Below are 20750 nucleotides of genomic sequence, written 5' to 3'. Positions count from 1 at the left end.
AATTCAATTTGAGCATGTAGAGAACTGGATTCTCAACGATGGGTTTTTATTCGACCCTTAGTTCATTAGATACTGTACATCTGATTACTGAACAGTCATACTGTTATAGTTTATGCTTCTTCTGACCTCTCCTCAGTTTCTCAAACTCCTTCTGGGGAATCCCTTGAACGTTTCTCTCCAATGCTCCAAACACTTCATCAACATTCTGTGCGTCTAATTCCCGTCTTGATCTCTGTCTGATCATCTTCTTAATCTGCAAAATGCTTGAAGCATTCAGACCGTCATGAAACCTTTCTTTGACCTCCTTGAGCACTTCAGTCCGAAATGACTGCGCGGGACAATCGAATATCTGGTTCACGAAACCTGCTTGAAGCAACTCCTTGCTGGAGATTCTCTTCGACAGAATCAGAGCTTCGTTTGCTTTCGAGATTCCCATGCGCTCTGCGAAAGCTATCGATGAGACACCTTCGCTTATCAGGCCCAAGCTAGCGAACGGTGTCAAGAGATAAGTTTCCGGGGTGCAATAAATAAAATCGGCAAAAGCAATCAGCGCAGCAGCCATGCCAACCACAGGGCCATTGAGTGCTACTACCAAGATCTTGGGGTGTGTATAGAACGCCCGTGCAAGATTCATGTTGCTGGCTACCGTGACGGTCAAGTTGTGTCGATACAAATCTGTGCCCTCAGGCGTCTGTCTGGAAACCGACACGTCTGCGCCGCTGCACAGATCTGTCAGTAATAATACGAGTCAAATTTACAGGATGATTAATGAGCTACTTACGCTGAGAAGAACCTTCCAGTGCCTGTCAATACAGTCGCTACCACTTCGTCATGGTTGCCGACATCCTGAAGTGTGCGTGCAAGCTCGTAGAACTCGTCTTTAGTCAGAGCATTCAGCTTGTTGGGTTTGTTAAGTACGATGACCGCAATGGCACCGCTGTATTCAACCTCAATCACTGCCATTGTTGCAATGCTGTGTAACGATAATATTGAACGCGATTTCAATGTGGATTCTGTGGTAAACTCTTCAATGTAGAGATACGTAGGATGCGTCACAGCTCTGTCCATAAAGTCAAACTCTAGCAATATATTTGCACAGTCTCTAGCGAGTCGCTGATGGCTCACAAGTGGCTGGTTTGCCACGACCAAATCATTTCGCCGAAACGGCAGTGGAAGAACTTATCCATAGCGCCGAACGCCGATCTACCGAGATGGACCCACCCGGAGCTTCGGTCTCGACACGGCCCCACATTGCCAGTGCTCCCTAACGCCGGGTCTGTCCGGAGTCTGGTGAGTGAGGAACGACAGACAACAAGCATCTAACGAACGGAAAACAAAACACGCTATGGCAGTTCAGTGTTCAGAATCAGAATGTATTTATCATATCTCGTGCTAATGAGAAATCAACGTGGTCACACATCACAAGTCAAGTGCCTATCTAAACATGGCTATTGATGCTAGCACTGCGAATTTGGATCGCACACAGATTGTGCCGTTACATGGCGGTCCACATGTGTTGCCCAACAACCCATTGTTCACAAGGCTGCTTCGGCATGCACATAGAAACTACCTTGCCATCAGAGATCGAGAGCTTGGCGTCTCTAAGACATACGGAGAGCTGCTTGATGCGGTGTTGGGATTGAGAGATGTGGTGCGAGCAGCACTACCCTCCGAGGTCATTGAACAACTGAACAATGGCAACGAGGTTTACGTGGGAGTACTAGCCGCAGGAGGCTATGAGTTCACAGTCGCTGTTCTGGCTGTTCTGGCGCTGGGGGCAGCAGTGGTTCCTATGTGTGCGTGTATCTCGACCGTTATTTTGTTTCGAGTGACTGACTGATTTCATCCATATAGTCCCGACAGCGCCTGTTGACGAGATCGTTTACTACGCTACAAAGTCACAGCAGGTGGCCATCTTATCCAGCTCTGCAACGACGCAACTGGCTCAGGAATCGGCGCAGTGTTGTGGCATCGCACAGCTCAACATTTTACCTAATCTGCCTCGCACACCTCGGTTCGAGCCACCCGACATTTCCTTGTCTTCCAACCCACCACAAGATCCCAGTGCACCCGGCGTGGTCATCTTTACTTCTGGCACAACTGGAAAGCCCAAGGGTGTAGTCCTACGACGTACCTACACGCACGAGGGTGCCATTACCGTCGGTGATAGCTATGGAATCACGCACACAGATGTGCTACTGCACACGCTTCCTGTGCATCATCAGACTGGCTTGGGCACATCGTTCTTCCCATTCCTCAACGCGGGTGCCTGCATCGAGTTTCATGGCAAGTTTGACGCAGCCACTGTGATGCAGCGCTGGCTACAGGGCGGACTGACTGTCTTCTCTGCTGTTCCTACTATCTACATGCGCTTGAAGTGGTTCATCGAGCAGCTACCAGCGCAGGAGCAGGCCCCTTACAAGCAGTCAGCTACCCAGTTCCGTGCATTCCTGTGTGGATCTAGTGCTTTACAAGAGCATGTGCAGGAATTCTGGGCCGCCGAGATGGGCCGCCCCATCCTCGCTCGCTATGGTGCCACCGAGATTCCTGGCTGTATCCGGGTATCTGTCGAGCTTCGAGACATTCCTAAAGGAAGTGTAGGCCAGCCTCTGCCAGGCGTTGAGGCCAAGATCTCGCCTGAGGGAGAACTTCTGGTCAAGACACCAAACATGTTTGCCAAGTAAGTACTGCATCTTATTGATATGAGTATGTCTAACTGGAAACACAGATACCTCATGGAACCAGAGACTACCAAGAACGCTCACGATGCCGACGGGTGGTACAAGACCGGTGATATTGCCCGACGTGAAGGGAACTTCTACTTCATCGTGGGACGCGCATCGGTTGATATCATCAAGTCTGGTGGTTACAAGATCTCAGCGCTGGACATTGAGCGAGCATGCCTAGCACTGCCGTATGTGAATGAGGCTATGGTAGTGGGCGTTGAGGACGATGAGTTTGGGCAACGCGTTGGTGCAGTGCTGGCTCTCAAGAATGCGAAAGCATCGGACGTTACCCTTGCCAAGGTTCGGAGTGATCTTAGGGGTCAGCTGGCTGGGTATAAGTTGCCGACTTTGTTGAGGGTTGTGGAGGGGGAGCTTCCCAAGGGTGCCACAGGAAAGGTGCAGAAGAAGATCCTGGGGCCGAAGCTGATACCAAGTCCTGGATATGAAAAGATTCCCCAGGTACAGGTGTGGAAGAATCCGAGACAGGCAGGGCGAGTGCAGGCGAGATTGTGAATTACATCCAGTAGTGTTCCATAGCTAGTTTCAGTTGATGCAAATATTTCGAGACAGCAAACAGTGCCTTGAGACAAGACGGTATCTTCGAGAATGTATTTAGATGGTACATGTACAGTCAATGCTATTTCTCATACCAAAGACTTTGATTGAAGTTGGTTCATGCTGCAGTTTACCACTGCTGGAAATACACTTGTTTCCATTTTGATGATGCATTGGTTGTATGTCTTCTTTCATCATTATGTAACTCCGTAAACGCCGAGTGCCGAGTATGTACACGTTATTCCGACTAAGTCAGACAAGCGCCACTTGAGGTTTTTTTAATCCCTTCTGTCCTTGTTCATTATAAATCTACGCACGGAAGCGCGCAAATTGTCTGTACCATCACTGGCCCTCGTACACAGCTGTCAGCATGACAACTTCACCTTCATTCACGGTCACGAAAGGACCCATTACCATTGAAACACTCGACCACGGTAGTGGCCCTGTCATTGTTATCCTTCCCTCACTAGCCCGTGGCGCAAACGACTATGATATTGTTACTCAATTCCTTGTCGAAGCTGGCTACCGAGTTATTCGTCCCCAGCCTCGTGGCATCGGCAAGAGCAGTGGACCAATGGAGAAACTGACTCTGCACGACTTTGCTGCTGACGTTGCCATGGTCCTCGACCACATCAAGTGTGGCCCATCTGTCATCGTCGGCCATGCCTGGGGTAGCCAACCTGCACGCATGCTAGCCGCAGATCGTCCAGATCTTGTCCGTGGTGTTGTTATGGCAGCCGCCTCTGCAGGCAAACTCCCGCCCGGATCAACCGAGAAGCCATTCAGTCGGTTACGCACGGAGATTGACGGCTCTGGAGATATGTCCCTACCGGAGTCCAAGCGTCTTGAGTATTTGCAAGCGGCCTTTTTCGGACCCGAGGGCAACCCACGTCTATGGCTAGATGGGTGGAGCGAAGCAGCTCACAAGGCTCAGGCACATGCCCGCATCTATACGCCTGTTGATGAGTACTTTTCTGCAGGGGAGACTGTTCCAATCCTGGATTTACAGGCTGAGCATGACGCCGTTGTTGTGAAGGATGTTATGAAACCATGTCTCGGTGATCGTGTCACGGTGCAGGTCATCAAGAATGCTGGCCATGCTATGGCGCCAGAGCAACCAGAAGCCATGGCTAATGCCATAATTGATTTCACCAAGAGCCTCTAGATAAAGAAAAATAACATTTCTCATCTTTATGATTCATGGATTTAGAGATGTCATGATTATGATTCACTTTGTTCTCGTACACATATTGGTAGTATTAATGAGCAGTGAGTGTCTGCCTGAATGTAGATACACCAGCACCAGATATTCGCTCATGGAGTTGTTCCATACTTTGAAAACATTGCCCCGTCTTGTTGTCCTCGATGGTAGATATTTGGAAACATAAGATTAAGACACAGCAGATAAATAACCCTGGGGCAGGTTGACGATGGCATGAAGACTAAATTCTGTTCCCTGACAACATAGTATCTGGGATTCTGCATCGTTCAAGAATATTCGACTTATTTACCATCACGTCATATTAAGCAAGCCGTCCAGACCAAGGCTTTCCTGCGTGTGTCAATGCCCACACAATGCTGTTACTGTGGCGTGGGAGACTTCAACGCCATCATCAAATCACTCTTACAGTAAGGTAAATATTGTCGGACTGACAAGAGTTTAATCCATGCATGGGAATGGAAGAATTGTTTTGCCAAAGTCTGAAAGTTAATTGGACAGTATGGCTCTATCGAAAGATGAGCTGCTGTGTTCTGCCATGATGTGGACCATAGCTCTGTAGACAGCAGCATTTTTCGGACGTCCAGACCATCCCGAGACCGGTCCCAGTGGTTGGTAGAAAGAGTCCAAAAGACGTCGGTACCAATACCAAGTTGTCACAGATAGCCAATACTTCCATCCGACATTGTTCGGACCTGCTGTGTGGCAAGACGTCAAATTGTTTGGGATATCCCTGGTCTTCGGCGAATCTCGACGGCGTTTCACCAGCATGGCCGCTATAACCGTAACGCCGAGACCCGCTAAAGGTTTTGGTTCCGGGGCTGGTCTGTGGCAAGACGGTTAGCCTCTAGCTTGGGGTACAAAAATAAGTGAGCCAGCGCTTGCGATCAAAGCGGCATGGGCTGGCCTACTAATTTCGTCTACTGCTTCCGTAGTGATGATACCCGAAGCTGGGAAAGTACTCCACCAAACATCGTTAGAAAAAGGCCGGTTGATGAATTGAACGTCGGGATCTGGATCATCAACACCATCAAGGATCTGGTATTCGTTGTTACTAGCCAGCCATCATGTACGAAAACCTTCAACTCGAGCGTCGTGAAGATGTCTTCATCCTTACTCTGCAGAAGCCACCGGAAAACCGTCTCACGTCACAATTTTGTCAAGAGATCATCCGAGCTTTGAACGATGTTCGCAAGGAACTTGGCCCCGATGCGCCTGGCGCTGTCATTATTCGTGGCAATGATACTAAGTTCTTCTGCACAGTACGTTCTTCCACGCTTCTTCCTTGAACACCTCCTGACAACATACGCGTAGGGTCTAGATCTGTACGAACGAGACACAAACCCATACGCCAGTTCCGAGGGCTTTTACCCGGTGAGTGAGAATCTGAGAATAACCTGAACGTGGTGGGCCGCTTACTGACATGCGCATACTCGGGCTGTAACAGCTCGTTGCAACTCTCCTGGATTTCCCATTCCCTACCATCTGTCTCATCACTGGACACACGTTCGGGGGCGCATCAGTGATGACATTGGCGCATGACTATCGTATCATGAATGCTGCGCGTGGGTACTGGTGCATGCCGGTAGCCGAGCTCGGCCTTCACTTCGATGGAATGGGCGCTCTTTTGAGAGCCAAGCTACGACCACAGACTGCCAGGAAGGTTATCTTACAGGGTCACAAGTTCACATCAAGTGAGGCATTGGCAGACGGGATTGTGGATGAGATAGCCCCGCCGGAGGAGATGTTGGATCGTGCATTGGAGCTTGCCAACACGGTCAAGTCCAAGGCAAAGATGGGCGTCTATGGTTTACTGAGAGGAGAGTTATATGGTGAGGCGCTGAGAGCGTTCCAGCAGATTAGTTATGTCCATTCTCGCCTCAATTCCCGCCAGGCAAAGGTCAAGCTTTAGACGTAAATATCACAATCACGTTATTGCGTGCAGACATTGGGTCCCGAGTCACTGTATACAAGAGGTCTACAATATCGTGACACGTCGAGATTACCCGGACATGGTTACTCGTAAGGCCGAAGCGAAGCAAGTTCGTTATATATCCATTGTATCAATGTGACAGACTCTATCCCGTTTAAATCTCAGAGATCAGATCTGTCAGAGTAAGCAATGTACATGCCACTCGTCTAAAGAATACATTTGTCACACTTGCATTTGTGACAGAATTTAAAACGACTCGCCTTCACACAATACTCATGTTAGATCTAAGACTTCTAACCCATGCCCTTGTGTTGCCTTTACTATATCATTATGTGGCGGCCATATCAACATCTTCAACACTTCGACCGGCATTGTCGCCTTGCAGTGACATATCCTGCTCCAACAAAGCATCTATCCAGTCATCGCTCAGTCCATCTTCCAACATAATGTTGTCCACGTCTATGGAGTCTATCGCTGAGGGTTTGATCTCTCCATCAGTCGTAGCCTGGTCACGTCTTCCGTCATCCACAGTTTCTTCTGTCCAATATCTCTGAGACGTATCCAGTGATGTTGGCGAGTATGTCTTCTCAGGTACACCATCGAGGTACGAGTAGGCAACATCGCTGAAGCTCTCACGTAGTCCTCCTGAGCTCGTAAGGGAAGAATCAGCTGACCCAGTCTCCAACTGTGCCTCTGGCTTATCCTCACATAATATAGGCGAAGACCTCTTCTCCATCCTCCGCCGAGATGGAGTTGAAGCCACGTGCGGGGTCAGTGTCGGTGATATCCCCGTAGCTCGGAATTGTCGAGTCAGGGTAGGGCTAGTCCTTGCTTGGCTGTCGTCAACCAAAATACCCGTGTACGTTTTTGGCAAGTCCCCTCCCCAACAGATGACAGTATCCAGTCTTTCTATCAGACGAGCAAAGAGTTCGGGTCTGGTATCCAAGAGTTCGCGCCAGCCACTCATGTGTGGCTGTCCTTCGCTGGGTTGGGGGCCATCGTCTTCTTGCGAGCTTTGAGCAATGCTGTTGTTGAAAATTTTGACTGCTTGTAGTATAAACTCGAATTCATTTCTGAAGTAAAGTCGCAAGCATCCCATAACCTTTTGTACCCAGTCTGGGTAGCAAGATTGTGCCTCAATGACTTGCTGGCCAGATGACATCGACGAAGGCAGATGCAAAAGAAGTGGAAGTACTGTGCACAAAATCCTATCCGTATATATATTAGCTTCGCTAGCCATCCTGTGTGGTGGACTCGTTGATATCTACTTACATGCTTTCTGGAACCCTGCACAGATGCTGGCGCTGCAAGGAATGCGAAAGTTGGTCCGCCATTTTGAGAATGCAACTGGAATATTGGCGCTCCGGTTCACTCAATAAAGGCTGTTGTCGCCTCGAGGTTGAGTAAGTCGTGCGAGGATTGACCGTGAGGCGCAGAAGTTCGCTCTGACAGAGGGCCAACATGGCAGTTCTACCAGCACAAATTAGTTACTGACGATCAGTGGCAGTGTTCATGCCACCCAAACAGTTACTTACTCATAATGAAGGTGCATCATACTCCCTAGCAGCTCTACAGGGTCATGTTGCGAGCTCCCATATTCGCTATCACCGTCAGGACTGACAGGCGAGCCCAACGCAGAGTCTTGTCCCGAAATTGGAAAGACATCACTTCCGCTATACCATATTCGTAGCTCATTCTTGCAGTTGATGAACTCATACTTGTCTTCATCGTGTGTCGACGTAGCTCTTCTGGTAGTCGTGCCTACCTGTGGGTAGACTAGAGCCAGAGCTCTACCCAATATAGTGATGAGAGATGACATCTGTTCCTGAGCATCAATCAATCTGTGCTTCGCTTCAACACCATAGACCCTGGAGCGCCCAATTTCATGCGACAAATCGGCACGAGAGAGCACAAGGTGATCACTCTCGGTGTTGGCCATACCAGGAAGCACCATGAGTGGTCGACGGTTGTATAAACTGTGAATACAGTCACTGAGCTTGCAACATCCCACAAGTCGCCGAAGGTTGCTCTCATTGTAACGAACCCTGAGCGTGCTCCAAAGCTGGGCCTGAGAAATGGCATCATGACAATGATGGATTGCCCGACTAAGCCATTGAGTGCTCTGCCTACCACAACTTGAGGTTGTTTGTGGAGTCCAGTGTGCAAGCAGAAGAGCGACTTGAGCAAGCACGACCGGCGATGACTCAGTCTCGTGATCGTAGAGAAGCTGCAAAGAGAACTTAGCATATCGAATGATTTATGAGTAGCGTCAGATATGAAACGAACCTTGGTCTTCCGAAAGAACCTGTCTCGCGCCTCGCGTGCCGAGTCAAGCTGCACGCTCTGAATCGTAGAATCGTCAACATACTGTGACGTGTCATTAGTCAAGACTTGACTTCATAGATTTCAGCAGTTAGCTTACCTTGCATGCTACAAACAACATAGCTGAAAGGAGTACAACAGGAACTCGACTGGTGTTGTCGTCAGATGTCAATGGATCATAGCTGGACCAGAACTCTGCTTCATTAATGACAGGCAAGATCGGATGAGCATAACGAAAGAATGTTCGGATTAAATTGTCCAAGCAATTGCTTTCTGGTACTCTCAAACATCCTTGAGAGTCCAGATACTTCACGTCGTTCGCATTCAGCGAGTTGAGATTGTTGATACAGAGGAAAGGGTAATACGCAAATGTTATCTCTGGTTGGCCAGTCTGACGAGGTTTTTCATCTGCCAGATTGGGTGTCTCCAAGAATTCGTCGGTCAACACTGCAGGCAAGTCTTCATGCTCCTTAGGAGCTGTCGGAGTTTTAGTTGCTGTCTCTGTCTCTGCATCAGAGGCATGGTGCTTCCCAACGTGCTTTCTAATGTGAATATGTTAGTGTGCAACACAAAATTCTACAAGCCGGGTCTCTATAGGTTACCTTTGTTGATGTCGACGGTGCCAACTGACGACGCACTTTTTGCTATCAAGAACACAGTTTGTGCAGGAATCATGCACGAATGCTACATCACAGCGGACCTTTCGTGCTCGACAGGATAGGCATGCCCTGTAGTTCAATGGAGGCACAGCCAACTTGTTAGCCGAGTCTTAATGGTCTTGCTTCAGGGAAGTGATTGGTTGGTTTTCCCTTCTGAATACCAGACTACTCACTTGGGTGATCTCCTTCTAGTCTCTTGTCGCTTGGACTTCGAGTTGGCGGGTGCGCCGTGGTGTTCCTCGATTGTGGTCGGCATCTTCCAGCCTGGACCTCGGCTTGTGTCAGGCAGGGGAGCAAAGATCTCTGTGACAGACAGTCGAACAATCTTACCAATGGCATCGTCCCAAACGAACCTTTGTCAATTATTATCCATATAGATCGGGCAGCGGCTACGATGGGAGACTACGGGTGCTGGGCCAATTTCGTTCCGGGGGATTTCGCAAAACGCCGACGTATGTCTATAACGCCGAATGTGTCTAAAACGCCGACTGTGGCTTGACAATCAGCCGTTAGAACGGACGCTAATCAAATTTACGGCGACAAGTTCCAGGAGTGAGTTTTTAAAAAGTCGTTTTTGTGTCAAATTTAATGCTTTGGGTCGTGAAGAAAGAAAGAAAAAATTTCCCAAGTAATCATGGCTGAACGTGTAGCTCAAATCGCTTCTCACATCACCTACCCAAGAGGTCTTCTTGCAGGGCAAACGGCGATAATCACGGGAAGTGGACAGGGCATTGGTTCTGAAGCAGCGCGCCTGTTCGCTCAAGAAGGTGCCAAAGTAGTTGTTTGCGACGTCGATTCAGGTAAGTGTCTGCTGCCAGGTCCTCCGGGGTAACCCCAGAAGACACGACTTGACAATGCACATGACCAGCCATGCTAACACTTCCTGTTGTATTACTAAAGCCAAGGCACAGGGCGTGGTAGATAGAATCACGAGCTCTGGAGGCCAGGCAATAGCAGTCCCTGGTGATATCACAGATCAAGTATACATCGATCAGCTCGTGAAGCGTGCAGCCGAGTTTGGAGGAGGAGAAATCCACATTATCGTCAACAATGCCGGTTACACATGGGATGGTGTGGTACACAAGATGACCGACAAGCAATGGGCTGCAATGGCAAACATCCACGGAACTGCTCCATTCCAGCTAATTCGCGCCGCAGCCCCATACTTCCGCATCAAGGATGGAAAGCAGCGAAATATCGTCGGCATCTCTTCAACTTCAGGTGTCCATGGGAACGCCGGCCAGTCCAACTACGCCTTCTTCAAAGCCGGCGTATCTGGACTCATGAAGACGATCGCAAAGGAATGGGGGCCGGCGTTCAACGTCCGAGCTAACACAGTGGCATTTGGGTACATTGAGACACGCCTAACGCAAGCCAAAGAGGCAGGGGCTTTCATTACGGGACCCGGCGGCGAAAAGATACAGCTCGGCGTTCCTGGTCGGGATGGAAAGTCCTCCTTCGAGGATATTCCACTTCGTAGGCCTGGCTCGGCAGAAGACGCCGCCAAGGTTGTCCTAGCTGTTTGTAGTCCACTCTTCTCCTACGTCACGGGCCAGGTGATCAGTGTAACTGGAGGCAGAAATATGTGAGGGGAAAGAGGGGTCGAGAACCAAATTCGGTAGTACTAGATGAATTCACATGGTGATGCCCGCATATCGGCATGATGATTCTCTCCATGGCGACGTTCCGCGGCGAAATTCCGCGGCGGTTTTAGAGTTCCAACTATGTCCACAGCCCATAGACTAAGCGTTCTTATTCATGTCCCGACATTGCAAAATGCATTTGCCAAGCTAACTAACATACATGCCAACGCGCAATGCTACTCACAGCTTCCCTTGGTCTTCATTCACATCTCTGGTCCTGAGGTTGCGGGATGCTGAGAGGACCAGGTTGATATGGCTGGCAAGCGCAACAAGATTGCCCTGCTGATCCAGAATACTAACTTGCAAGTCAAGCCGACCTTGTTCAATCTTTCTAGCTTCAGTTCTGATGAAAAGCCACTCCTCACCCTCTTGTGGTAAGCCCTTCTTGATGTCCAGATTCATAACGAGTGTTGGGTACCAAAATGGATCATTTCTGGAGAAAGGCACAGCTGCCCTGCTCTCATCGGCTGGTAATGGCCTCCAGCCTTCAACAACGTAAGGCTTTGCGTCCGCAACGAGGGGCAATGTGGCGTTTGTGAAACGTTCACCGCTTGTCAGTCGGATCCATGAATCTTCCAGCCCTTTGCGAGCGGGTTGTCGCCGATAGAATGACTCAAAGGCCCCTTCCACGGCGCGGACAAATCCCAGCGATGCCAAGTGATGTATCTGGATACGAGATGCCTCCGACGACCAGTTCGGGTCAAGTCCCTTGGGAGCCAGTTCCACATCGATAGATGGGACCGGGGGAAGGAGGTTCCAACCAGTAGCCAGAGTAAGCCCGTCTGTTGCCGGAGCCAAGCATACGTAGTAGCCGAGGACACACTTTCGTGACTGTAACTCCGAAGTGTCGGGACCTTGCAGAAGAGTTGCATGAAAGGTGGAAGTTGCCCGACCGATTTTGACTTTCTCTATGGTGATGATTGCTTCACCTATCTGAGTACGGTTGACATATTGGAGCTGAGCTGAGATGATCTGTTGTCGTAGGCCAAGATTTCGAGCATGACTCTCGACAGCCTGATACATTACGCTTGCCACGTAACCGCCATTCGGTACTGTTTTCCACATCAGTCATAATTCTTTCTTTCACATACAAGTGTCATGATGTGACATACCTGCACCTACACAGTAGTCTGGGTGAAGATTTGCACTCCATGAGTTGTCGTTAAGCTTAGTCACGCATGTGGCAGTTCCAAACGGCATAACAGATGAAGTTGAACTCATTTCGTTGATTTGGATTGCCTCGTGATGAAACTTTGAAGGGCGTGTGGTGCACCGACAGTTACCTGCATTGTAGGTGGATGTTTATCTCCTTGTCGGGTGGGGACACAGTAGCTTCCGAGAAATGCCTCGGCGATATGGATGCACCATCTCTTGGCATGACATGACATGACACAAATACTTCAACAGCATTGGTACTCTATTGCCGCATTTCGCCGGATCGCCTATAATCCGAAACCCCATGTGGTAAAGCTGGACGGCGTTTCTTTCCTCGCAACACCAATGGACATGTGGAGAATGTGGGTCTGTTTAAGCTTCTAATTAACCTTGATCGCTTATGGAATCTGGGGAAATCTTGGCCTTCTTATTGTGGGGTAATGCCAGCTTGCTGCCTTTAAGTTCTTTGTACATATAAGAAGAGCTCTTTATCATAATGGCACGTTCCTACTTATAGATAGTATTCAACGTACTCTTTTACGTTGTAACCCAAAGGACAAGAAACTCCATATCAATCGTCGCTGTTTGAGTAATCATCCATGGCGCCCAGCAGTATCAATCCGGAGATGCAGCCTGCTGTTGACCTAGCTCCAATGGGCCATGGTAAGACCGAAGTGCCGAACACCGATAACGTTATACATGTAGAGCACGATGAAGAAGGTAGCATGAAGCATGCTGATGCTGATTCAACACCTGTATCTGCTCGCGAGCATGCTTTTGCAGAACTCGGAATCCCAGATTGGGAAGAGTTAGAGAAGAAGGTTGTTCGCCGGCTAGACATGACCCTGTTGCCCACACTCTGGCTTCTTTATGTCTTCAACTACCTTGACAGAGCTTCTCTCGGGTAAGCACTTCCAACTTGGGAGGCTGTTGGGGCTTATACAATAACTGACCCATTGCCTACTCAGACAAGCTCGCCTGAGTACTCTTGACGAGGACCTGAAATTAGAGGGAACCCAGTTTGGTTCTGCTGTGTCTATCCTGAGTGCTGGGTAAGTGCAAACGCAACTTGATGTCCTTAAGTCCTTTTCTCAGATGATCCACAGCTATGTTCTTGGTCAGGTTCCTTCGAACATGATCATCGGAAAGATCCGACCCAGTCTATACCTCCCTGGGATGGCCATTTTATGGTCTGGTGTTTCTGCTGCAATTGCTGGTGTCAAGACTTACGAGGGTCTGTTGGCTGTTCGTTTCTTCCTTGGTTTGGTTGAAGCGCCCCTCTTCCCTGGGGTGAGTTCTCATGACACATCTTTGCATCAAATACATATGCTGATCCGTGACTACTATCTTTATCACAGGCTATCTACGTCATGTCGAGTTGGTACACACGCCGAGAAATTGCGGTCCGCATTGCCATTATGTCTACTGGAGTCTCTCTAGCCAACGGGTTGTCAGGCTTGATCGCTGCAGCTGTCTTCACTACACTAGAGGGTGCACGTGGTGTCGCCGGTTGGCAATGGCTTTTTATTGTGCTGGCTTTGTTCGGATCAGCATTTGCCTTCGCTGCCGTATTCCTTCTCCCTGACTACCCTCAATCAAAGAGTGGAAGTGCAATGTGGACTATGACGGAAGACATGCGCAAGGTTGCCCAAGTTCGGATCATCGCTGATAGAGTCTCCGAAGTCGAGATTCAGTCTACTATCTGGACTGGTGTCAAGCTCACTGTCATCGACTACAAATTCTGGCTACTAACTGGTGTTAACATCGCCATCTCCGCTGCTTATGGCTTCTCCAACTTCTATCCAGCCATTGTCCGTGGTTTGGGCTATGATAGGATAGTGGCACTTCTTCTCACTTTCCCACCTTACTGTGTCGCGGCTGCCACTTCGATTGCTGTAGCCTGGAACTCTGATCGCGTTGGAGAGCGTGGATGGCATTTCTCGACTCCAATCGCCGTTGGTCTCGCAGGCTATGTTATTTGCATGATTACAACGGCCACTGTTCCTCGATACTCAGCGTCATATCTGTTTATCGGAGGCCTGTTCGGTGCCAACCCTCTGATCCAGACGTGGTTGTCAACCACACTGGCCCGCACTCCGGAGAAGAAGGCTGTGTCTGTGGCGCTCTGCAACGTCCTCAGCCAGATTGGCAACGTTATAGCGCCTTTCTTCTTCGTTGACTCGGATGAGCCTCGTTACCGCCTGGCCTTTATTCTCATGTTCCTCATGGGTAGCCTTTGTATTACCTTTGCTTTGACCCTCAAATACTGTCTCTGGAGGGAGAACAAGAGACTGTACCGCGAGGCACAGGAGAATGGAACTCCTTACATGCCATATTTACAGTAGGATGGTGGTATCTATCTCAAGGCTATGGACTTTGTTTATCGGACTGGAATGGATGTCATCAGTAGCTTAACATAACGGAACTTGAACTATTCGATGATTGGTATATGTATTTCAGTTAAGCCAAGTGTATTAAGTGGCTGCATCGAGAGTGAATCACAAAGTCTTCCAACAGGATCAGACCCGACCTTGAGAAGCTTCCAGATTAAGACCTTACAAGAGTCACTGTATTACAACTCGAACCCAACGGCAATACGCACAACTTCCTTTGTAACTCAATGGTTATGGGTCAACCTTCATCACTGTCACATGTCGGGTCTTCAGTGTGTAAACAAGCAACCTTGATAGTTCAGAATTTTAAGTATATTGAGACGTTTCAGGCTTCTGTCGTGAGCCAAACATATTTACATGTACAAGAATTTGATCCTCACTAAACCCTCAGTCTCATTGACATCTGTCAGAACACTTAGCAGGTGTTTTGGCCGTTACCCTGGAAGGTTCCAGGCTGGTAAGCACCAGCAGCGTTACCAAGACACTCAGCTGTAAGCATGTTAGCATATACCCCAACGTGAAACCCAACAGTGTTACTTACCAACAGTGACAATCTTGAGGTTGTTCTGCTTTGCCCAGTTGAGGAGCCAGGGAGTCAGGGTGTTGACAGTGCTGGCATAGGTCTCGTGCATGAGAGGGATGTGGCCGTTGCCACCAGCGCCAGCCTGTTGGAACTTTTGCTGGCTTTGCTGAGCAGATTGACCGTTCCAGTCACCGGAGTCGACGTCGTTGGTGATGACCTTGTAGCCGAGCTGCTGCATGGTGGGAAGGACGTTACCGCCAGTGGCGAGGTAAGGAGGACGCATGTAGGCGGGCTTCTTGCCGATGATGTTGACCATGGCCTGTTCGAACTTTTGCATCTCCTGCTTCAGCTGGTCGGTGCTCAGACTGCCAAAGTTCTGGGGGTGGGTCCATGTGTGACTGGCGACCTGATGGCCTGAGTTGTAGGCCTTCTTGACGGCGGCTTGGTTGTTGTACACACATCCGTAGAGCTTGCCGGTCCAGAAGAAGGTGCCCTTGGCGCCGGCTCTGTCGAGAGTGTCAATCAGCTGGTTAGTGTACTGGCCAGGGCCGTCATCGTAGGCGAGAGCGAGAACGCCGGGTTTGGAGCATTGACGGATGACTTGTCCAGCGGCCTGACGGTTGAAGATCTCAATTGGGTCTTCAACAGCAGCGGCAGCAACATTGTTGACGAGCAGCAGGGTGCTGAGAGCAGTGGCGAGGAAAGACTTCATTTTCGAATAAGTATGTACAGGAATATTCAGAGAAACAAAGAGTGGATGGTTGCCAAGATGGATTGTTTTGTGCCAAGCTGGACTTATATAGTTCTAACTGATCTCCTCACCAAAACTCATGAGCCCTGGCTAGATGTCGCCTGAAGTTGGATCTTCTAGTCGTGAACAAAGTGGATAGATAGTTAGACCCCTGTACGAATCAACCTATCGGAAGATCTTGGAACGGGACAACTGTTCAGGCTAAAGTCGATGATCCCTGTCTCTTCCCCCCTTAGCTCATTAAACTGTTGCTGCACCCCAGTTTCTCGACGGTTATTTCCAATCCGTGGACAGCTAACAACAGCCGAGAGATGGTATAAACGTCGGCATTAATGCCATGTGGCTCGATAATGCGGAGATTCAGTCTTTATGTTGCCATTTTGGGGAGACTTGAGGCCCAAATGGATGGGACGGGCATTCATCCTCCGGCATTGCGTTGATCTCGGCTAAAGCAGGCCACTTTCATCTACTTGGAAACTTGTTTCAAGATCCGGAAATGAAAAACCCCGTCTAGGGAAAACCCGCTCATCAATGCATTGCCTGGTCCTTGATCAACCAATCACATCATGTGACGTTTGCACTGGGTAAAGTCAACAACATCATGAATTATGCGCTTTCGAAGTTATGCTACCCTGCTATTGAGTCGCTGAAACTCATGATCTTCCCATGTTTCTAGCCGAAGGGCAGATGAAGACCCTGGCTGTTTATCCATTCTGGGCGTCGGTCAATATCCGTAAACATCTGCCTGTTTCGCTTTTTCCCGCAACCTACCCTATTGCTTGCAAGGCACAACATAGAAGGCAAGGCTTCAAATAATGCACAGCAATAGTTACTAAAGCAGCAATGTCCTTATTATCATAATGTGAGTTTTTATTTGTAAACACTAATAATTTTAGATTTTTGATAGCTAGATGCCAGTGAATGCAGCTGCTGTTGATGGTACTAAATCACGGAACTCAATTGACCAGGACTTCCACAAGCGTTGACGAAAACCATGACGAACGTGAAAAAAGTTTATTTTCACTAAGGTTCATCCACCTTCGATAAGAAAGATCAAGCATAAAGCAGCTGGCAATTATCTCTCTTTCTGTTTCCTCATTAATGGACAAACGAACCTTGACCTAAATAACGTTACCATGTTTCACTCCTGTTGTGTGGCCGTGTACTTTGGGTAGAATTGGAGACAACAGCCAATTATGTCGACTCTTTCGAGGACTTCAAAATGACTCGGAATCGCGGAATGAGAAAATGAACCATTCCGGACCATCTCCACCATGCCGGGTTGGTATTAGCTCGAGTCTCGCTGATTCTAACATCATCGTTTCTGTCTTGGGTTAGAGGGATTTGGAATGTGACGCGACGCGACGCGACACAACGCGATTAAATTCTGAACTAAATACATATGTAGCTGCATAACAAGATTCCCAGGTGGAAGGGCACCTTGGTTAAAATTGGATAGTAAGCTGTACCTACACTGCCAGAAATCCAGAAGCCCTGGCGCCTCTGTAGATAAGCTTCGGTGATAAGCTTATGTACCTCAATAGTTAGGCAAAATATGTAGATAATGCGGACTCTAGGAACTGTATTTTACCTTCCATTTTTAGATCAGAAAGGTTGCGGGCTCTTACCTAAGATCTACTCCATATTACTTTCGATTCATATAGCTCTGACATATAGCCATAATTACTTCGATCCTATTGGTTCAGCCAGTAACTTCGCCTCTGATCCGATCGTGCAAGGCCCCTGCAGTTAACAAGACTCATACGAGGCATTTATGAGTAAATTGATATGGGGTTAGGAGGAGAGATTACGACGTTGCGATTTCCTCTTCCCTTCCCTTGTTAATGAGCTCATGTAGGCTAGGATAGTGTATTTAGTGACGGTAGGTATGCACCGATATGTCACTCAGCCAGGTATTGCCTTGTACCCAGTTTCTAGCGGCTTTCCAGAATGCGCAAGACACTCAACTACTGCACCTCGCTACTACTAGCGTGGCAGCTAAACCTCCCCTACTGATGGGGCCCCGCATCAGCCTGAAGCATGTGCAAGTCATGCACGCATTCAACAGAAGACGATACCAACAGGGCACTTCCTAATTTATGTTAACCGGTTTAAGTAGTAGGAAAATGTGATAGGGTTCAGTCTTATTACCTGCCCAAATGGTCCGAACAATAGGAGTCAGAGCTTTCCTAGGCACCGTAGTAAGTAGGATCTGCTGCATCTCCTTTTCTCTTCCCTATCCCCCCACCTCCTGGTATATCATTGCCTCTTCTATCACTTCCCCGCATCTCCGCAACCTAGGATAGCCGCTCATTGGTGTCAGACCCTACTAGTTCTATGCTGGGACTCAATCTGATTTAGAGGGAGAATTCTACATTGGTTCATGAAAGGTGATGTCATTTAGGCCCTCAATCAAGTTACTCATTTCTTAGGTAAACAGCCTATATATAAGTATAAATAATAAGAGCACATTCACGTAATTTGCTTTACCAGATAGTATCACAATCTAAATCCTCGTACATTTATTATTACCATAATGGGATTTCTCACACTCGTCTTGCATAAGCTGTCGATCTGTCCCTTTTCATTCCTATTATTCATCTTATATGCCAGTGCAGTACCCCTTGCTACCACCAACACCCGACCCAGCTATCACATCACGCCTGAGAAGAAATGGATGAATGATCCCCAACGTCCGTTCTTCCTGGGGGACGAATGGCATCTCTACTACCTATACAACTCCAACTTTGATAGCTCAAACCCAGGCTCAGGGGGGACGGAATGGTATCACATCACAAGCACCGACATGGTACACTGGACTCGCCGGGGCGTGGTATTGGAGAAGTACAAACCGAACCCTCCCAGTGGCATTATACTCGGTGACATCGAGACCGGTAGCGCCGTGGTCGACATAAACAACACGGCTGGCTTTGGCCGGAGTGCCGTTGTGGCCATCGTTACACAGATGGCAGATGGGGTGCAACAGCAATCTCTTTTCTATTCCACCGACAATGGGTACAGCTTCATCCCTTATGAAGGCAATCCCGTAATGCCAAACCCAAGCCCAAGTGCAAAACCTGCGTTTCGAGACCCCAAGATCTTCTGGGATGACAAAGAGGGGCGTTGGGTTATGTCTCTCGCAGAAGGTGACAAGATTGGTTTCTACACCTCTATAGATCTCAAGACCTGGGCGTATGTATCCGAGTTTAAGCCTGAAAACGCTGGCGTAGACCTGGGCATCCTCGAATGCCCAGATCTATATCAGATCGACCTAGACGGCGACAGCACAAAGCGCACCTGGATTCTCGCATTAGGCGCCAACGGTTATCGCTACAATAGGACAACCGGTACTGCATATTGGACTGGGAAATGGGACGGCAACGGCTTCACAGCTACAGAAAGCTTTCCGCAATGGATGGATGATGGGCCTGATTTCTACGCCACGGTCAGCTGGGAAAATCCTGATGACAGATACGGCAGCCGGTATGCCATTGCTTGGATGAATAGCTGGGATTACGCAGCTTCGCTCCCTTATTACGCGGATTTTGCTGGCCAGGACAGTTTGGTCCGGGAGGTCAAGCTCAAGACCATCAACAGTTCTCCCACCTTGGTCAGCATCCCAATAGGAGGGTATGGAGAGATTTTCGCATCTCCCAAGTCTGTAAGCGGCAAGACCATCACAACGGATCCTGCGTCTGCATCCCTTCCCAGCGGCATGGAACAAGGGGCATACATCATCCGCGCCACCATCTCCAAGAATGACGGCGACAAGGGCAACGAGGTCCGTTTTGTCATCAAATCCGACGGGACCTTCAGCACGACTGTCGGCTACGACTTTGTGCATTCCCAGGCATTTCTGGTCAGAGACTCAGACGGTTCCGCGACGGATTCCATGGCTGCGGGTCCGAAGCAGGCGTACGATACCGTGCGCACGGCGCCGGATCCGACAGGAGGGAGTACGGTCAAGCTGGTCATATACGTGGATTGGAATTCGGTGGAGATATTCGTGAACGACGGTGAAGCAGTGTTATCGGGGCTGATTTATCCGAATCAAGAGGCCAACGGCATTCAGGTCGTGTCGGATATAGGAAGTTTAACATTGGTTTCATTTAGCTACGCGGCTTGTGACAGTATTGACTACTTGGGTAAGGCCTAGAGACTGGCCCCCTTAGCTTTGCATCATTCTATAATTTCTATACTGTAAGTATAAGGTGTCTATTAACTAGGTAAAGGGGCTGCTAACAGGGAAAACTCTAGTATCTTATACTTATAGGGTTTTTATTAAAAAATAAATACTGAATTTTTATTAGTTATTAATGTATTGTGAGGAGCCTTACCTCGCAGGAAAGATGTTCGGCTGAGGCAACATTGAGCGACTGTGGCAAAGTGGTTCTCTAGCGTGAGTCCCTGACTCGACAGGACATTTTTAACGAAGGGTTGAGCCCAGAGTGACCCAAGGCGGTCATCTTGATCATTACTTATAATAACCATAATATTGGACTTGCTTTGTTTGGTCCTTACAGCCGGCAGGGCTAAAGCTGCTAATATTCCAACCAATACAACCAGTAGCCTCTCCATGTTACGATGTTGTAGCTATATCATGACAGGCAACGAGACTGCTTATCTGATCATTGAATAATACTCCCTGTATTCAATGACATGTTATCCCGATGCCGATCTACAAATTTGATGTCGTGATCCTCTTGTTCTAGTGTCAGCTCTCGCCCCCGGTTGACTTGTTTATTATAGTAAGTCTAACGGTAAAATTGCAAGGGTTAGCTTGGGACTTGTGGACGCATTATGATTGTGCATTATGTATATTGTTATTAGTCCAGAGCTATATCTGATTCGTGAGTTATAGATGTCTATTA

At 48.6% G+C, this 20750-nt stretch overlaps 10 protein-coding genes across 10 annotated transcripts; 6 read left to right on the top strand and 4 right to left on the bottom strand.

Annotated features, from left to right (window-relative positions):
• Positions 1 to 103: 103 nt before the first annotated feature.
• FGSG_06459 (uncharacterized protein) lies at positions 104 to 963 on the bottom strand (the record flags this gene model as incomplete). Its single annotated transcript, XM_011327757.1, has 2 exons — positions 104 to 719; positions 782 to 963. 2 exons carry the CDS (start codon positions 961 to 963, stop codon positions 104 to 106), a joined length of 798 nt encoding a protein of 265 aa, XP_011326059.1.
• Positions 964 to 1444: 481 nt separating this feature from the next.
• Positions 1445 to 3239, top strand: FGSG_12922 (uncharacterized protein; the record flags this gene model as incomplete). Its single annotated transcript, XM_011327756.1, has 3 exons — positions 1445 to 1796; positions 1855 to 2680; positions 2729 to 3239. 3 exons carry the CDS (start codon positions 1445 to 1447, stop codon positions 3237 to 3239), a joined length of 1689 nt encoding a protein of 562 aa, XP_011326058.1.
• A 412-nt stretch (positions 3240 to 3651) lies between these two features.
• On the top strand, positions 3652 to 4446 carry FGSG_12921 (uncharacterized protein; the record flags this gene model as incomplete). The annotated part of the gene is made up of 1 exon (XM_011327755.1): positions 3652 to 4446. One exon carries the CDS (start codon positions 3652 to 3654, stop codon positions 4444 to 4446), a length of 795 nt encoding a protein of 264 aa, XP_011326057.1.
• Positions 4447 to 5567: 1121 nt separating this feature from the next.
• On the top strand, positions 5568 to 6412 carry FGSG_06457 (uncharacterized protein; the record flags this gene model as incomplete). The annotated part of the gene is made up of 3 exons (XM_011327754.1): positions 5568 to 5762; positions 5815 to 5874; positions 5948 to 6412. 3 exons carry the CDS (start codon positions 5568 to 5570, stop codon positions 6410 to 6412), a joined length of 720 nt encoding a protein of 239 aa, XP_011326056.1.
• A 349-nt stretch (positions 6413 to 6761) lies between these two features.
• FGSG_06456 (uncharacterized protein) lies at positions 6762 to 9670 on the bottom strand (the record flags this gene model as incomplete). The annotated part of the gene is made up of 7 exons (XM_011327753.1): positions 6762 to 7641; positions 7706 to 7903; positions 7969 to 8660; positions 8720 to 8800; positions 8856 to 9297; positions 9394 to 9399; positions 9588 to 9670. The coding sequence occupies 7 exons, from the start codon at positions 9668 to 9670 to the stop codon at positions 6762 to 6764; spliced, it is 2382 nt and encodes a 793-aa protein (XP_011326055.1).
• Positions 9671 to 10048: 378 nt separating this feature from the next.
• Positions 10049 to 11003, top strand: FGSG_06455 (uncharacterized protein; the record flags this gene model as incomplete). Its single annotated transcript, XM_011327752.1, has 2 exons — positions 10049 to 10214; positions 10315 to 11003. 2 exons carry the CDS (start codon positions 10049 to 10051, stop codon positions 11001 to 11003), a joined length of 855 nt encoding a protein of 284 aa, XP_011326054.1.
• A 234-nt stretch (positions 11004 to 11237) lies between these two features.
• On the bottom strand, positions 11238 to 12278 carry FGSG_06454 (uncharacterized protein; the record flags this gene model as incomplete). Its single annotated transcript, XM_011327751.1, has 2 exons — positions 11238 to 12109; positions 12170 to 12278. The coding sequence occupies 2 exons, from the start codon at positions 12276 to 12278 to the stop codon at positions 11238 to 11240; spliced, it is 981 nt and encodes a 326-aa protein (XP_011326053.1).
• Positions 12279 to 12811: 533 nt separating this feature from the next.
• Positions 12812 to 14557, top strand: FGSG_06453 (uncharacterized protein; the record flags this gene model as incomplete). Its single annotated transcript, XM_011327750.1, has 4 exons — positions 12812 to 13116; positions 13181 to 13264; positions 13319 to 13502; positions 13571 to 14557. The coding sequence occupies 4 exons, from the start codon at positions 12812 to 12814 to the stop codon at positions 14555 to 14557; spliced, it is 1560 nt and encodes a 519-aa protein (XP_011326052.1).
• Positions 14558 to 15020: 463 nt separating this feature from the next.
• On the bottom strand, positions 15021 to 15876 carry FGSG_06452 (uncharacterized protein; the record flags this gene model as incomplete). Its single annotated transcript, XM_011327749.1, has 2 exons — positions 15147 to 15876; positions 15021 to 15094 (listed from the first exon to the last, which is right to left on the bottom strand). The coding sequence occupies exons 1-2, from the start codon at positions 15838 to 15840 to the stop codon at positions 15021 to 15023; spliced, it is 768 nt and encodes a 255-aa protein (XP_011326051.1). The 5' UTR covers positions 15841 to 15876.
• Positions 15877 to 18415: 2539 nt separating this feature from the next.
• Positions 18416 to 20035, top strand: FGSG_06451 (uncharacterized protein; the record flags this gene model as incomplete). Its single annotated transcript, XM_011327748.1, has 1 exon — positions 18416 to 20035. The coding sequence occupies one exon, from the start codon at positions 18416 to 18418 to the stop codon at positions 20033 to 20035; it is 1620 nt and encodes a 539-aa protein (XP_011326050.1).
• Positions 20036 to 20750: the final 715 nt, after the last annotated feature.

This window comes from Fusarium graminearum, chromosome 4 (genome assembly GCF_000240135.3).
Source record: "Fusarium graminearum PH-1 chromosome 4, whole genome shotgun sequence".
NCBI lineage: Eukaryota > Fungi > Ascomycota > Sordariomycetes > Hypocreales > Nectriaceae > Fusarium > Fusarium graminearum.
This window is presented reverse-complemented; position numbering and strand designations above follow the sequence as displayed.